This window comes from Lampetra planeri, chromosome 40 (assembly GCF_965212315.1).
Source record: "Lampetra planeri chromosome 40, kcLamPlan1.2.h2, whole genome shotgun sequence".
Taxonomy (NCBI): Eukaryota; Metazoa; Chordata; class Hyperoartia; order Petromyzontiformes; family Petromyzontidae; genus Lampetra; species Lampetra planeri.
In genome coordinates this window covers 4,996,085-5,012,808 of record NC_136146.1, presented here as the reverse complement: position 1 = coordinate 5,012,808, position 16,724 = coordinate 4,996,085, and the positions used below count along the sequence as shown (strand labels likewise).

The window sequence follows — 16,724 nt, the reverse complement described above, 5'->3', positions numbered from 1 at the left end:
CCACGTGACCACACACACCACCCCCACCCCCGCTTCCACCGAGTGCTCATTTAAATAGGTGCGCGCACCAATGAAGTTGTCCGTGCCCCCCCCCCCCGCGGAAAACTGCGGTGGGTCTTTCGTTCCGGTTTCCGCCACCCGAGTTCCGGGCCGCACGTGTTTAGGCGGCGCTGCTCGAGGTCTCTCCGCGCACGACGCTTTGGACTTCCCGCGGGGGGCCCCCCCACCCCCGACACGATGGGCGAGCAGCCGCTGGGCTTGTATCCTTCCCTCGCTTGGGCAGTGGCGAGTACGAGAGAGAGCGGTGGATGCCAATCCACTGCTGGATGAGGGCCTCTTTCCCCCCCTCCCTCCCACGCCTGTGCGGCCGCGTGCGGCGGCTAGCTGAGCGCGCCTCGCCAGGAGCGTCGTTGCGAGCTTTGCAGCAGGGGGAGCCTAGGAGTAGATGACAACAGTCTGTTATATATATTATAGTGCGGCACAGACTGCCCTCCCCTGCCCGCAGTGTAGAGGTGAAGTGCCCCAGTGAGCACAGGGCATGGATCCGGCATCACCCCGGTGAAACCGGGAGAGATGGCACGGGGCAATCGGTCGCACGCGCATAGCGAGAGGAGTTTCCATCGACGTGGTGTGCCGAGTGGTGGGAGTACAGGGTGGTGCTTCAAACAGCACGTGTACAGGGTGGTGCTTCAAGCAGCACGTGTACAGGGTGGTGCTTCAAGCAGCACGTGTACAGGGTGGTGCTTCAAGCAGCACGTGTACAGGGTGGTGCTTCAAGCAGCACGTGTACAGGGTGGTGCTTCAAGCAGCACGTGTACAGGGTGGTGCTTCAAGCAGCACGTGTACAGGGTGGTGCTTCAAGCAGCACGTGTACAGGGCGGTGCTTCAAGCAGCACGTGTAAACACGTCTCAGGATGTGCAACGAGAGCACAAGAAGTGTGCCCTCTGGGCTCTGGAGACCACCTGGAGAAGATTCCAGGCCCGCGTTGACAACGATGGCGAGAACAAGTGGGGACTCGTGACTTTTTGAAGCTATTAACATCACATTCATGACGATAGTCATATTTGTGTGTAAAACATTGAAGCACTCATGTTCAGTGTGTGCAGACCCGGCTAGAAGCCCCGAATCTAGAAGAGTTACAGGAACGCGTGCGCGCGCGCCACCTTCGAATTTCGACGTCGTCTGGCAGAAGGAAGGAAGCGATGGCTTTACATTAACAGCACTCGTCTGTGGCGAATGATTTAACTTTACACCAGGAGCGTAACTCGCGTGGGGGCAGGGAGAGGGGGGGGGGGTCCCTTGATGGCCAAAGCAATGAGTCGGGCATTTGACAACCACCGTGAAATGTGTTCTCAACAAGAGTGTGAAGTAACTAACACGTGCGTGAACTAACAACACGTGCGTGAACTAACAACACGTGCGTGAACTAACAACACGTGCGTGAACTAACAACACGTGTGAACTAACAACACGTGCGTGAACTAACAACACGTGCGTGAACTAACAACACGTGCGTGAACTAACAACACGTGCGTGAACTAACAACACGTGCGTGAACTAACAACACGTGCGTGAACTAACAACACGTGCGTGAACTAACACGTGCGTGAACTAACAACACGTGCGTGAACTAACAACACGTGCGTGAACTAACAACACGTGCGTAGACTAACACGTGCGTGAACTAACAACACGTGCGTGAACTAACAACACGTGTGAACTAACAACACGTGCGTGAACTAACAACACGTGCGTGAACTAACAACACGTGCGTGAACTAACAACACGTGCGTGAACTAACAACACGTGCGTGAACTAACAACACGTGCGTGAACTAACAACACGTGCGTGAACTAACACGTGCGTGAACTAACACGTGCGTGAACTAACAACACGTGCGTGAACTAACAACACGTGCGTGAACTAACAACACGTGCGTGAACTAACACGTGCGTGAACTAACACGTGCGTGAACTAACACGTGCGTGAACTAACAACACGTGCGTGAACTAACAACACGTGCGTGAACTAACAACACGTGCGTGAACTAACACGTGCGTGAACTAACACGTGCGTGAACTAACACGTGCGTGAACTAACAACACGTGCGTGAACTAACAACACGTGCGTGAACTAACAACACGTGCGTGAACTAACAACACGTGCGTGAACTAACACGTGCGTGAACTAACAACACGTGCGTGAACTAACAACACGTGCGTGAACTAACAACACGTGCGTGAACTAACAACACGTGCGTGAACTAACAACACGTGCGTGAACTAACAACACGTGCGTGAACTAACAACACGTGCGTGAACTAACAACACGTGCGTAGACTAACACGTGTGTGAACTAACAACACGTGCGTGAACTAACAACACGTGCGTGAACTAACAACACGTGCGTGAACTAACAACACGTGTGTAGACTAACACGTGTGTGTGCGTGTAACGATGTTCTGATTAGGGCAGGAGGCGGCCGCGGTATAGAATAATAATAGCAGCTGCCCAAGGTGCCACCGTGCGAGACATTAAATATTGGGACCCCGAGCTGATGATGTCGTTCTCAACTCCGCCTTTGTCTCTCTCGCCCCCCATCCACCACTCCCACACTGGCGCAACCTTAACGCGAGGCCTCCAGCGAGCTGGAGGTGCCGTTCCCCTCGGCACGCGAGGCGCGCATCGCGTGCGCGGTCCTGAGCGTCGATCCCGAGCCACGTGGCCGCGGCGTCTCCCGCGTGGAGGAGCTGCGCCTTGGAGGAGCCACCCTGGGCGTGTGGGTGCCGGGTCCGGGGGTCCGAGTGGGGGTCCTAAAAGGGTCCGAGGGGGTCGGAAAGGGAGTTCTAGTGGGGGTCCTACAGGGGTTCTAGTGGGGGTCCTAAAGTGTTCCTAGGGGAGGTCCTAAAGGGGTTCTAGTGGGGGTCCTAAAGGGGTTCTAGGGGGGGTCCTAAAGTGTTCATAGGGGAGGTCCTAAAGGGGTTCTAGTGGGGGTCGTAAAGTGTTCCTAGGGGAGGTCCTAAAGGGGTTTTAGTGGGGGCCCTAAAGGGGTTCTAGGGAGGTCCTAAAGGGGTTCTAGTGGGGGTCCTAAAGTGTTCCTAGGGGAGGTCCTAAAGGGGTTCTAGTGGGGGTCGGAAAGGGGTTCTAGTGGGGGTCGGAAAGGGGTTCTAGTGGGGGTCCTAAAGTGTTCCGAGGGGGTCCAGGGGAAGAGTGCCGGGCAAATCAGGCGGCCTGTTGTTGGGGTTCTTGGATGTCCCCTGCGAGGAGCAATCGGCAGTCGCGAACTTCTGCTCCGTGTGCTCCGCGCCCCACGGAGAGGACGTTGAACTTCTTGTAGCCAAACACGCGAATTGGTGGTGCCGGGGGAAGGACAACAAACTAACACACAAGTGGTTGTAAAGAAATTAATTATCCAATCTAAATTAAACGTGTCTAGCTTACATTGGCTTCCTGATACAAATCCGTCAACCCGTAATGTTGTTTACCCCGTAAATTTAGTTTTCAGGTCCATAGGGCGTACAGACGTTTCAACGCGGGCAAAATAATGTTTGTGTCCATTTGTGTTTCTCCCTTGTGATGGCACTTTGTAGGATGAACGTTGAGATTTATAAAAGCACGGGGTGACCAATACGGTCTGAATTGGTCTGTAACAAGGGGGGGGCACTGGTAAGGGGTGGACGGGTGCGCTCATATAGAAGGAGCGTTCCAGACGGCACATCTGAACGCGCGAGATGCGGCGACCACCATCTTTGTTGGATGGCGAGCCACAAGCCGCGACTGCGATGATGACCCGGAGCTCGCGTGATGGTTTACGCTAAACGAGATGCGTGTGTGTCTTTGGGCGATGTGTTCTGTACTGTTGTGGTCCATATTGTGTTGGGTGTCGTGAACTGTCGTATATACGGTGTCGTTTTGTGCTGTGCGCTCTGTACACTGCGATCTATGCTAAGCTGTTCTGATGTGTAGTCTTCTACCTGTGCTGAGCTTTACTGCGATGTGCTCTGTACCGTATGTGTGCCCTACACGTGCTGCGAGTTCAGTGACCCGCTCTCTGTCTGCTGTGTGCGTGTGCTGGTGTGTGCTGGCGTGTGCTGGTGTGTGCTGGCGTGTACTGGTGTGTACTGCGTATTCAGTGGCCCGCTCTCTGTGTTGTGTGCGTGTGCTGGCGTGTGCTGCGTATTCAGTGGCCCGCTCTGTGTTGTGTGCTGTATTGTGCTGGCGTGTGCTGGCGTGTGCTGGCGTGTGCTGGCGTGTGCTGGCGTGTGCTGGCGTGTGCTGGCGTGTGCTGGCGTGTGCTGGCGTGTGCTGCGTATTCAGTGTCCCGCTCTTTCTCCGCTGTGTGGTTAGCCGCTGGAGCGCTGCAGAGGCGCGGATCTTGCGCGTCTCCGTCTCCTCGTACCTCGACCACCTCGGCCTCGTGCTGCGCACCATGGACGCGTTCGGCCCACCCCAGCCTGGATCGGCCCAAAACAACTCGGCCTAGCGCGGGACTCCCACAACCACTCGCAAGCTCAGCCGTCTTCCCTGCCGGCCCAGGAATAGCCCTGGGGCGTTCGTTCCACCTGGGCTGGGATCCGCGTACTACACCACCACCACCATACTCTGTTGGCTTAGCCCCTCCCTGCTCCATCTTCCCCTCACTTCCTCACCGTCCTTTATCACTCGAAAGATTTACGTTTACATAATATTGCACGTAGGCATGGGCGAGGTTATCCCAAGCCAACGTAAATAAGGGGTGACCCAGTTATAAACACCCCGCTAAAATAGGAAGGTGTTATAGAGATGATCATCTCAAAATTTCGACGCGTCTCACACCTATCTCCATCAATGCTACCACTTTCCTACTCTGTTCAACCGTAACAGCTTGCTTCCACAATATGTAGTCACCAGTTGAGAAGAGGTATCATTAGAAACAATGGGGTAGCTATGAATGGATCGCCATGTAATTTCTTTTTTGCACTGGCCTGGTCCAATCATGGAAACACCGCCCAGACTCAGCGCAGTCCAAGCCGACATGAGTCCAAGCCGGTCCATACACACCTTAGCCCCGCAGTCGAACTACTTTATCACAGATTAGCCCAGCCACACCTGGCAGACAGAGTAACCTCCGCCCAACGCCCAGTTAAACACAGGTAGCACATGGGGGTGCGATTGTCAGGTTTAAACGTCTCCATGTTTCAGAGCTGGGATGTGTGCGTGTGTGACCGACGAATTTAAATAAATGACGTGTTACACGTGAATCTGTCCATGCTGCCGCCTTACTATCAGGCGCAGCCGTGTGTCCCTTAAGTACACTTTCCTCTTCGCAATTAAAGGCACGCGTCCTTAAAAAAAGTCCGTCCATCCATTTCCCAACATCCTATGTACAAGCGCCCACATATGACCACGCAGATGCACAACACGCACGCTCCCCAAAACCATCATCTTCGCGTTCTGTACACTTTGTAAACTTGCTCCGTGGAGGTAACCTCGCCACGGGAAGCCCCATCGCGCTTCCAAAGTCCTCTGGGAAGGCAAGCAGCAGGCCTGCGAAGCCCAGACTCGTCGCCGCCCGCCCCACGGGTCTCGTCGGGCGATGCTCCCAGCCTCCTCAAGCGCTGCAGCCGCTGTGGCGGTGGGTGTCGCCGTGCACTCGGGGTGAGGGGCTGTAGCTGTCGGGTCCGGTGGAAGTGGTCGGGGGTCTACTCGAGGTCCTGGAGGTTGATGGTGCTTCCCGGAAACTGCGAGCTGCCCGGGTGAACGAGGCCAAAGTCGCCCACCTCCTCCTCGCCTGCAGCGCACGACGCCTGTTCCTAGAACGAGGGAAATACGCACGCTGCATTGGTGACCAGCGAGTGTGCAAGGCGTGCAACTGCACCGGGGTCCGCGAAAGTAAACCCAGGCACCGCCTCCATTTTATTTTCTACGTCGGGGCCCATGCCCACCACACTGACATATCACTATTCAGACATTGACAAACGTGTGACCCCCTCCTGTCACCACGGCACCCACATGGCAACGACGTACGTGCACCACCAACGTGAACGTGATCGCTCAAATGCACGTGGCGTCCACATCTCTGCCCAAGTGCAGCGATATCAACTTGACCCCGTCTACAACGCCAACGGGCCCCACCGTGCCCCGCCGCGGTTTAAATGCGGCGGGGTTTCGGCGAGGGTGGCCTCACCTGCAGGATGTGCACGGGAAGGTCCGTGGAGTGCGACGAGTGAGGGCCTTGCGAGCCCAGCCCAAACGACAGGTCCCCCTCGCCGCCTGCCTCGTCCTGCACACACCGCGAGCAGAACCGCACCCACCATGAACGCCACAATACCGTGAGCACCGCCACAATACCGTGAGCACCGCCACAATACCGTGAGCACCGCCACAATACCGTGCGCACCGCCACAATACCGTGCGCACCGCCACAATACCGTGAGCACCGCCACAATACCGTGAGCACCGCCGCACCACCAGCGTGCCAGAACGCGTAGCCGATATGCGTGCCGCGTGCCACGTGCCACGTGCCATACCTGCAGTATCTGCACCTGCAGGTAGTGCGCGCCAGTGCTACCCGGGTCCTGCAGCGCCAGCGTGCTCGAGTAAGCACCAGTAACCCCGGCCGTGACAGCCCGACTTGACTTGCTCTTCTTCTTGCCAGAAGCCCCTGCCAAGATGTCCCACCGTCGGTATCATCACCAGTGTCATCATCACCACCATCATTGGCGATTGTCAACACGATCATCATTGTCATCATTAACAGCCATCATTGTCATCATTAATAGCCATTATCATAAAGTTTATGATGTGCAATTCATTATACGAGAGCGCGGTGTTCTGGCACTTTGCACACTGCGCTATGAACCCAGCGACCTGGGTTCGTGTCTCAGCCAAGGTCAACATCAGCGGCACCTTCCGCGTCCTGTACTGCACTGAGCAGTATGGTGACGTTTCACCCTACTTCTGGAAAATAAAGAGGCGTGAATCTGAATCACCGTGACAAAATAAGACCGCCGGTCTGCCTGCTGCGGCACGATCGTGGTTTTAAAAACGCGACATGGGAGACCAAGTTGAGACTGAAACTGTTCTGCTGGGCGACATGGATGTAGCTACACAGGGCGACGATGCAGCCCATGTGCAAGCATCGAGACACAGAACAGCGGTGCCAGGTGCGGTACCAGCGCTGTAGGGGGCGGCACCGATCTTGCGCTTCCTGTGCTTGGCCAACTGCACGGAACGGTAGTCGGTGCGCGCAGAGCCCCCGCTCTCCTGAGCGGACGGACGAGCACACCAGGGCGACACGGACGGACACGTGAGGGCAACGTATAACAATTTTCCACTGGCAAATCCAAGCTGTGCCGGCGCGGGGCTCTTTGCCGAAGGAAGCCAGAACCAAACTGGTAAAACTCTGGGGCCGCAGAAAAAAAGTATAAAAAAATAACACACGCGGCCTCACCAGCAGCGCCTGCACCGATGCCAGCGCCATGTCCACCTCCCCTGGACTCAGCGATCCCAGGCCGCAAAACACCGGTGCGAGCGCCTTGGCCTGCTCCCCCCCTCCCCCCAGCGGCGCCAGCAGCCCCAGCGCTTGGGCTTCGGCGCAAGCGGCGGGAGGCAGCGATGACGGCAGCATCTCGAGGCTCAGCGGCGTGTGGGACAGCGCCACCGAGGATTGGCGCATGGCACACGTGTCGTGGCCGCCCGCCGCCAAAACGGTGCCGGCCTCTGCACCGGCAAAAGAAGGCGGGGGACTCGGCAACTCTGCGCCGAGCGTGGCAGTGGACTCCAGCTTCATGCACAAGCTTCCCAGCAGGCCCGGGCAAATGACACCGGTCGTCTCTGTGCTGGCGGTGGCGGCGGCGGCACCACCCTGGTCCTCCACTCCGTGCTGCTGCTGGTGCTGCCGGCGCCGTTCTGCCGGCGCGGCACCGCCCTGTGCCAGGCCCTGCCCAGCCGGTGAACCGCTTCCTCCCGCGCCCCCTCGCTTGGTATCTTGCGGCGAGGTCCGGCACAAGCGCCCGCGAGCACCGCCGCCGATCGCTGTGCCGTCCACCGTGAGCACGTCGTCCCCGTAGCTCGGCGGCGACCCCCCGCCGCTCAGGGGGTCGGAGGTTGCGGTAAGGCAGGAAGAAGAGAGGTCGGACGTCAGCAGCTTGGGGTCGACACTGCCGCCACTGGGGTCATCGTCCGGGTCGCAGGCCGGGACGAGGCAGCCGGACTGCTCGAGGAGAGCGAACTGGGCTGTGGGAGTTTGGGACGGGCACGCGCGTGGCAACGCCTCGTCAATTCACCGTCGGATGAAGGCCTCGCCGCGCCGTGTCGGGTTATGAGGGTGGTTGACTGCACGTCGCCACACTGGGTAGTGCCGGTTGGTCTAGGTTTGAACCGAGGACCAGTTATGATTTCACTCGCCACCGAGTCATGGCGAGGACTGGAAGCGAGATCGCCGGGTTTAGAGTAGAGCGCGTTAACCACTGCGCCACCACTCCCCCCATCATCGGCCATGGCCAACTCACTGCTGGATCAAGGGTTCCCAAAATCTTGGCCACCTCTCACAATCAAAATATATAATTTAGTTAATCCATATATCTGAAAGTAATAAAACATAACAGTAAAAAATGTGAAATGCGTGCTCGGCTGTGTTGCTACTAATTCAAACATTTTGACGCGTGAATCTCTAACGCAACAACCAATTCCAACGGGAGACTTAACGCAACAGCCGACCGCGCAGACGGCACCCGGTCCCCGGCAAGTCCCGCCGGCGGCGGCACGGGGTGCTCGGTGTGGTGACGCAACGGCGCACAGCGCGCCGCCCTATCTCCACTCACCGGGGCTCACGTTGTGTAGCTTCATCATGTGCGCCTTGACGCTGTGCACGGAAGCGAAGAGCTTTCCGCACGTGGCCACGGGGCACTGCGAGCGCAGCCCTTCGCCGCCCTCGCCGTCGCCGCCGGCACCGTGCTTGCGCGAGTGAACGTAGAGGCTGCTGCGTGCGGAGAAACGGGCGCCGCAGCCTGCGGGGTGGAAAAGACAACACGGCGCGGAGGCATGCCCACTCCAGTCACTCGCTTGCTCGCCAGTGGTCAGTCCCCCCCTTTTCACTCTTCTATAGCTACTACTACCATGGCTACTGTACCTCATTGATTTCTCCACTCGTAGTTGAGGACTCGGTCTCTACCGGACAATTGACCGATTTGTCTCATCATCCTTGCTGCATTCAATCACCACACTGAAGGTCACAACAACTCACTCACTCATCCACTCACTCGCCCAAACATTCACTCATTCACCTACTCACAAACCCACCCTCTCACCACACTGCGAGTCTTTCTGCTTCTCGCACTGCCCCACTTTGGAATTCCCCACCCCCATCATCTCTTTTCTCAAACTCTTATAACCTTGCTCCACAGTAAAATTACAGAGTTACAGAACCGTTCAATAGACGTAGAGCGACTATGGCAGGAACACGTGAACCCTCACCCTGCACGTCGCAGGTGAAGGGCCGCGTGCCCGAGTGGGTGATGGTGTGGCCCTTGAGGTGCTCGGCCCTCGTGAAGGTCTTGCCGCAACCCGGCTCCCGGCATGCGAACCTCCGCTCGTCGGCGTGCTTCCTGGTGACGCACGACGGGGAACGGTGGGGTGGGGGACGGTGGGCGGGCAGCATGCGCTCGGGCTGTCATGACGTGGTAGTGCGACGACAACACGCAGGCCCCATCCAAATCAAACCATTTGTGCCAAAGATGAGAAAAGCTACCACACCAGAAAAACGCGGGCAGGCTGGAAAACAAATCGAACGACGGACAGCAATGGGTGCTGAACCATTTGAAAGAAAGATGCACACCCACCTCTTGTGACGCAGCAGCTTGGACATGCAGGTGAATGTCCATCCACAGCCCTCGTGCTCACAGGTGAACGGGCGCTCACCTGAACAACAATAGGTGAGGTTAGCGATGTGATGTACAGAATCAAAACATTTATACTAGAAGGAAGCCGATGAAGCACTTTTTTTACAGATGTCCAGTAGTGCTGCGTTCTCAAGCGTGGTGTTGGTGACACCATTGCCGGTGCTGCTGCCGGTGCTGCTGGTGCTGTTGGTGGTTTGGCGTGCCCCCCACCAACCCACCCCACCGTGCGCCGGCGCTCACCGGTGTGGCTGCGCAGATGCAGCGTGAGGCGGCACGCCTTGTCGTACGTCTTCCCGCAGCCCGGGTAGGAACACACAAAGAGCTCGCGCGCGCGTGCATGCGAGCGCCGGTGCGCACCCAGTGCGTTCGCCGTCGAGAAGGTCTTCTCGCAGCCTGCCGGGGCAATGGACACCACGTGGTTAAGACGTGGTCGAGGGGGAGCCGGCTGCCCGTATCCCTCATTCACACTGGCCGGCTAACGCCACACTGGCCGGCTAACGCCACATGCATACTCCGATAGCCACATCTACAGCCACGCCATCAGCTACATTGTCACTTTCAGAAACACTGGCAGAGTACGTGAGCGACAGCGCCAAAAGCCACACACCAACTACATAGCACGTGCACACCACTGACTACACACCTCTCACACACCGCCAGATATTCCCGCAGGCATACGCCATCAACCACTCCCTCTTCTGGGCTCACCGTGCCGACAACTGCCTCCTAGTCCCTCCAGACACACTGTCACCCACATATCCCCAGCCACAGCGGCCGCGCTTCCTTGCCCTAAACACACCACACCGGCCGTTTCGCCGTCGCACCGGGGAAGTCGCACAGGTGCGGGCGGCGAGGCTCGGCGTGGACGCGTTGGTGAGCAGCGAGGCGAGCCGGCGTCGCGAAGGCAGCGCCGCAGAGGAGGCAGGCGGGCGCGCCGGTGACCCCGGCGCCGTGCGCGCGCCGGTGGGCCTTGAGGTTGTAGACGGTGGAAAAGCGCTTGCCGCAGTCGGCCTCCTCGCACACGAACGGACGCTGCTTCTCATGCGAGACGAAGTGCCGCTTCAGCTTGTACGATGAGGTGAAGGACCAGCCACAGTCGTCCCACGTGCACCTGCGTTGTGGATGGTTTGACGGGCGCATGAATTAGAACAGGAAAGGAACTCATCCTTTTGTGCATTATGCAACAAAAACAATAACCCTCCAGTATTTCATGAAGAACTGCATCGTAGTCCTGACCGCGTAAAGTTTAGCGATTTTACAATTTTCCGCCCACAATTTTGTTGACAGGCCGTGTTACGCGACAATAATTTTATTGACGTAAACCGAGATCAACCGATATGAATCGACGCGCCGCCCTGTGGGCAAGCTGCTGACTCGTGGCGGCACTGACCTGTAGGGGCGCCCGTAAGTGTGCGCCATCATGTGCACCTGCAGCTTGCGCATGCTGCTGTATACGCTGTGGCAGCAGTCGACGGTGCACGGGAACTCCTGGCCATTACAGTGCTCGTCATCCTCCTCCTCTTCCACCTCCGCTGCGTCTCCCCGACCTGCACATAGCAGTACCACAGTGACAAAGATCCCCCGTATAGTCTTCACAGACTATTGGGGCGAGTGCTGTTAGCAAGTAGCACCTATGAAGGCCGGCACAGCACGAGGGGGTGGGTGGCCAGCACTAGGCCCTTTGTCGCCCTCGTGGAGATGTTTAGTACACACTCCACCAGGTACTCATTTGAGGTTGAGTCGACCTTGTAGAGGCCCAGGACCGGTTCAGATAATTATCAGCGGTGTGGGTGGCTGTGAACGGGAATCGAACTCGGGTCGCCGGGTCTGTAGTGCACCAGGCTAACCGCTGCTTCCACCACAGGATGTGTGTAATCCCAATTGTATAATGTGCAGGTCCTTTTTAAGCATTTTTTCAGCATGTCTGGCAATTACCAGTTACGTTGCATGACTTGTGGTCGTGTCGCGACTCGCTGCATACAATTTGCGTTATAAATCAAACTTAAATCATTAACTTTTTTCAGCTTTGGGGTAGAACAAAATACCCAACGGTGTAGAGAAAGGCGCTCAAGTTCGGAATCAAACCCAGGCCCTTCTTTTGCTGCGAGGCTGAAGTGTTACCACTGCATCACCCTACCGCCCCATATCACGATCACTGTCATCTCCTGCTGGACACATGACAGGCCCAGAGTGTGAAGGGTGACCCGCGTGGACACGCTGCCTGTGGGTTCCCACGAAGCAGATCCACGTGGTCTCGTGCTACAACCGAGCCTGGAACTCATGCCCAATCAATCGTATGGGCAACTTCATGTGGCTTTAACCTCCCGTCCCTCGACGACACCTTGACCCCAATCCTCCTCACTCCTTGAACTCAGTCCTGAATGCTGGACACCAAACCTGGATCCTTAACTCTCTAATCCTGTCTACTTGACCTCAGCCCTGGATCCTTCACCTCAGTGCTGGACCGGCTGACCCCAGAACTTCAGCCCCGTAGCCCCGTAGCGCGATCCAGACCCCTGCACTTGCCGAGGGCGCCGCAAATCCCCTACCCGTCACGGCGAGCGTGCAGTCTCCGTCAGCAGCCAGGCGGCCGTCGGGTGAACGACCGAGGCGCTCTCCCCCGTCCGGAGGGTCAACCAGGCCGCCCGGCGGCCCCTTGCGGACCCCGTCACTTCGTCCGTTAGCGGGCCGCGAGCCCCCTTCGCTGTCCCGCCGCATGGCCTCAGCGCCGCTGCTCCCGCCGCCCCTGTCGGCGGCCGCGTCCAGGTCGACGATGAGGCACGCGTCTCCCACCACGGCGAACAGCGCCTTGTCCTCCTCCCCCACGGGGGCCCCCCCCTGCGGTGGTGGCTCCCCCTCCGCCGCCCCAGCATCGACTAAAGCCAGGTTCGGGTCTGAACCCGGGTGGCCGAACGGCGCCGCGGAGGCCGCGGAAACGACGCCCGCCACTCTGGCCTCGTCCGACGGCCAGACGGGGTGAGGCACAACATCGCCACCAGCGAGGTCGCAGTTTTTCAGGTCTCGAACACAGGTGGTCCCGTCCGTGGCATAGGGCGTGGGGATCACGCTGCTATTGATAACACTGCTGTCGGTGAGGCCGATCATGCCGCTACAGCTGCTGCTGAATGTGTTGACCCCCGTCCATGGCTGCGTCGCTGTGTTGGAGCTGTCAGGTGACACGGATCCACGGAAGAGAAGGGAACCAACCCCCTCCACTCCCTCTGCTCGCTCCGCCTCCACACTCTCCGCTCTCTCCAATCCACGCACTCCATCCTCCGTGCTCTCCACTCCAAAATCTTCCATTCTCAATTCCGCTACTTTCTCCGCTCCATCCCCCTCAATCCTCCCCATTCCCTCTAGCTGTACCATGCCGTCCAAGCCCTCCTCTATTCCTACTCCGTCTCCTCCTCTCACTTCCACTCCCTCGGTTCCCACCTCTTCCAACCCCAACCCATCCACACCCTCCAATCCTACACCGGCCATTCCTTCCGCTCCCTCCACTCCCCCCCTCTCCAATTCCAATCCGTCCACCCCCTCCCCTTCGTCCACTCCCCCGACTCCCTCCAGCAGCAGTGGTCCTCCCAGCTCGAGCCCGGGGCCCATCTCGTCCGCGCTGGGTCCCACGATGCTGAGAACCACGTACAGCTGCTGCTGGTGGTGCTGCTGCTGGTGGTGCTGGTGCTGCTGGTGGTGCTGATGATCCCCCGCCTCAGCTCCCTCTTGGGACCCGTCCTGGGACGCCGCCTGGTCTCCGAGGACTCCCAGATCGTCCCCTCGGTCGCACTCGCCGACCCGAGTGCCGCACAGCTCGGCGCTGATGATCACCGGAAGGCTGATGGTGCCGGAGGCCGGGCCGAACACGGAGGGCACGGCCAGCATGAGGGGTCCCGAGGAGGGGCAGGGGGACACGGGGAGACACGGAGACGCCGGAGGACGCGGCGGGGACGCGGGTGGAAACGGGGACCTGGAGGAGGGACACGGAGACACGGGCGGGCCCGGGAGACACGGGGACATGGGGGTACACGGGGACATGGGGGTCCCGGGGAGACAAGGGGATGCGTAGGGACAGGGGGACTTGGGGCATCCCAGGGGACACGATGATCCAGAGGGGCACGGAGACACCGGGGGACCGGGGAGACACGGAGACAGGGAGGCGCACGGGGATACGGGTGGACCGGGGAGACACGGAGATACGGGGGGACACGGAGACATGGGGAGACACGGAGACACGGGGGGACACGGGGACATGGGGAGACACGGGGACATGGGGGTACACGGAGACGCAGGGAGACAAGGAGACACTGGGGGACAGTTAGATACAGAAAGACATGGAGACACGGGGAGACACGGGGACACTGGGAGACACGGGGACACTGGGAGACACGGGGACACTGGGAGACACGGCGACGCGGGGGGGCAGTGAGACACCGGGAGACACGGAGACACTGGAAGACAAGGCGAAGCGGGGGGACACTGAGACACGGGGGAACACGGGGACAGGGGGAGGCACTGAGACACGGGGAGGCCCGGGGACATGGGGAGACACTGCGAGACAGGGAGACACTGTGAGACAGGGGGACAGGGGGAGACAGGGAGACACAGGGAGACAGGGGGACACTGTGAGACAGGGAGACACTGAGACACGGGGGGACACTGCGAGACAGGGAGACACGGGGAGACAGGGAGACACGGGGAGACAGGGAGACACTGAGACACGGGGGCACAGGGGGAGACAGGGAGACACTGGGAGACAGGGAGACACTGAGACACGGGGGGACACTGCGAGACAGGGAGACACTGGGAGACAGGGGGACACTGGGAGACAGGGAGACACTGAGACACGGGGGGACACTGAGACACGGGGGGACACTGGGAGACAGGGAGACACTGAGACACGAGGGGACACTGAGACACGGGGGGACACTGGGAGACAGAGAGACACTGAGACACGGGGGGACACTGAGACACGGGGGGATACTGAGACACGGGGGGACACTGGGAGACAGGGAGACACTGAGACACGGGGGGACACTGAGACACGGGGGGACACTGAGACACGGGGGGACACTGAGACACGGGGGGACACTGAGACACGGGGGAACAGGGGGAGACAGGGAGACACTGAGACACGGGGGGACACTGAGACACGGGGGGACACTGAGACACGGGGGGACACTGGGAGACAGGGAGACACTGAGACACGGGGGGACACTGAGACACGGGGGGACACTGAGACACGGGGGGACACTGAAACACGGGGGGACACTGAGACACGGGGGGACACTGAGACACGGGGAGACAGGGGGAGACAGGGAGACACCGAGACACGGGGGGACACTGAGACACGGGGGGACACTGAGACACGGGGGGACACGGGGAAGTCACGCGGAGCCGCCCCGAAGCCCAGGGCTCCCCGTGCGCCTCCATCTTGGGCTCCCGCTTGCGAAACCCGGAATGGGGTTCCACGGCGCGGATCCTGGATCGTGCGCGGATCCTGGACGGGACGCGGAACTCGGACCGGAGTACGGACTGGAGCGCGGTGCAGATTCGGGTCTTTGTGCAGATTGGTGCAAGTGTCGTGACGACGCCGCTGCCGCCTCCACACGTGGGTCTCGCGGGGCCTTGATCAGGACACGAGTCGAGCTCGAGGCCCCGGGCTTCGTTCTTGATGTTTGAACTCGTCCCCTCCCCCTTGTGCTTATCGCATTTTATACCTTCCGAGCCCCCTCTCTCTTACCCGTCAACCCCTTGTCAGTGCCCTACCTGATTACAGACCAATTCAGACATTATTGGTCACCCCGTGCCCTTATAAATCTCAACGTTCATCTTACAAAGTCCCATCACAAGCGAGAAACACAAATAAATTGATAAAACATTGTTTTGCCCGTATTGAAACGGCTGTACGCCGTATGGACATGAAAACTCAATTTCCCTGTACAAGAATACGGGGTAAACCGTGTGGGTTGACGGGTCTCCAATCCGTGACCTCTAACGGTTATCAACCGTCCTCCATACAGTCCACCCTCGCTTCCCGCCTTTTACGTTTTTAATCTCTTCTCCAATCGCTTCTAAACCTCGCCTCCCGACCAATCACTATTGAGGCCTCCATGCGCCAATCGGAGGCCTTGTATGAATTCCTGACTGTCCGTTTGCACATACACTTGTGTTAGGTGAGTGATCTGTTGTTTCGGTCATTACATTACCCCCCCCCCCCCCCCCTCCTTAAGAAAAACGAGCCGTCCCGGTTAACACTGGGAGGGAAATGATCAACCCAACAGACCACGAAAAGCCAAGGGGAAATCTACCCACCAGAACTTGATGATGTTTTTACAATGTGTCCTTGTGTCCAACTTGGCAATAAACAATGGAAAGAACAATTGTGTGGTGTGAGCATTTTTGCTGCGCGGATTATGCACCTCCCACAATTAGTAAATAACAGCAACAACAGGATTATGGGAACAATGGGGTGCAACAATCCCCTGCTCCGTCCAGGAACAGTGTCAGTACCATCGTGCGCATCTTTCGCAGGTCCCAACCTGAGGTTAGTTTTTGGGTCGTTCTCTCCCAGGACGTTCTGGAGAAGGACCTTGTCGTCGGACGTCATCGGTGGGTTCCTTTTTTCGGCCTGGGCACGACATCTTTATTCAACCCCACTTCTGACACCAGTTGTAGTGACACCAACACACGTTGTTACTATGTGCATTTATTAGACAAAACTCTAACTCAAGGGCCGGGCTTCGTTCTTGATGCTTGAACTTGTACTCTCTCTTCGCTGTGTGCGGAGTCGTTGAGTGCGATGACGCTGTGTGCGGAGTCGCTGTGTGCAAGGACGCTGAGTGCGAG

General features: G+C 58.4%; 2 protein-coding genes across 2 annotated transcripts; one reads left to right on the top strand and one right to left on the bottom strand.

Moving 5' to 3' along the window:
• The first annotated feature begins 82 nt into the window (after positions 1-82).
• Positions 83-5,240, top strand: LOC144731771 (EKC/KEOPS complex subunit LAGE3-like). Its single transcript, XM_078612993.1, has 3 exons — positions 83-260; positions 2,645-2,779; positions 4,348-5,240. The coding sequence occupies exons 1-3, from the start codon at positions 238-240 to the stop codon at positions 4,481-4,483; spliced, it is 294 nt and encodes a 97-aa protein (XP_078469119.1). The 5' UTR covers positions 83-237; the 3' UTR covers positions 4,484-5,240.
• On the bottom strand, positions 4,901-16,485 carry LOC144731682 (uncharacterized). The gene is made up of 13 exons (XM_078612858.1): positions 16,389-16,485; positions 12,431-15,502; positions 11,272-11,428; positions 10,706-10,992; positions 10,122-10,274; positions 9,822-9,900; positions 9,457-9,587; positions 8,805-8,990; positions 7,433-8,217; positions 7,155-7,245; positions 6,510-6,643; positions 6,167-6,262; positions 4,901-5,792 (listed from the first exon to the last, which is right to left on the bottom strand). The coding sequence occupies exons 1-13, from the start codon at positions 16,483-16,485 to the stop codon at positions 5,682-5,684; spliced, it is 5,379 nt and encodes a 1,792-aa protein (XP_078468984.1). The 3' UTR covers positions 4,901-5,681.
• Between the last annotated feature and the right edge of the window lie 239 nt (positions 16,486-16,724).

What these genes read in the sequence shown, in the direction of transcription:
- LOC144731771 (XM_078612993.1), top strand. Translation starts at nt 238, where the DNA reads ATGGGCGAGCAGCCGCTGGGCTT. An exon ending in GGCGAGCAGCCGCTGGGCTT is followed by an intron (nt 261 to 2,644) that starts GTATCCTTCCCT and finishes CGAGGCCTCCAG; the next exon opens with CGAGCTGGAGGTGCCGTTCC. An exon ending in GGAGGAGCCACCCTGGGCGT is followed by an intron (nt 2,780 to 4,347) that starts GTGGGTGCCGGG and finishes CTGTGTGGTTAG; the next exon opens with CCGCTGGAGCGCTGCAGAGG.
- LOC144731682 (XM_078612858.1), bottom strand. Translation starts at nt 16,485, where the DNA reads ATGACGTCCGACGACAAGGTCCTTCTCCAGAACGTCCTGGGAGAGAAC. An exon ending in CTTCACCTGCGACGTGCAGG is followed by an intron (nt 8,991 to 9,456) that starts GTGAGGGTTCAC and finishes TCCACCCCGCAG; the next exon opens with GCTGCGGCGCCCGTTTCTCC. An exon ending in TGCCGCCCCCTACAGCGCTG is followed by an intron (nt 6,644 to 7,154) that starts GTACCGCACCTG and finishes ACATCTTGGCAG; the next exon opens with GGGCTTCTGGCAAGAAGAAG.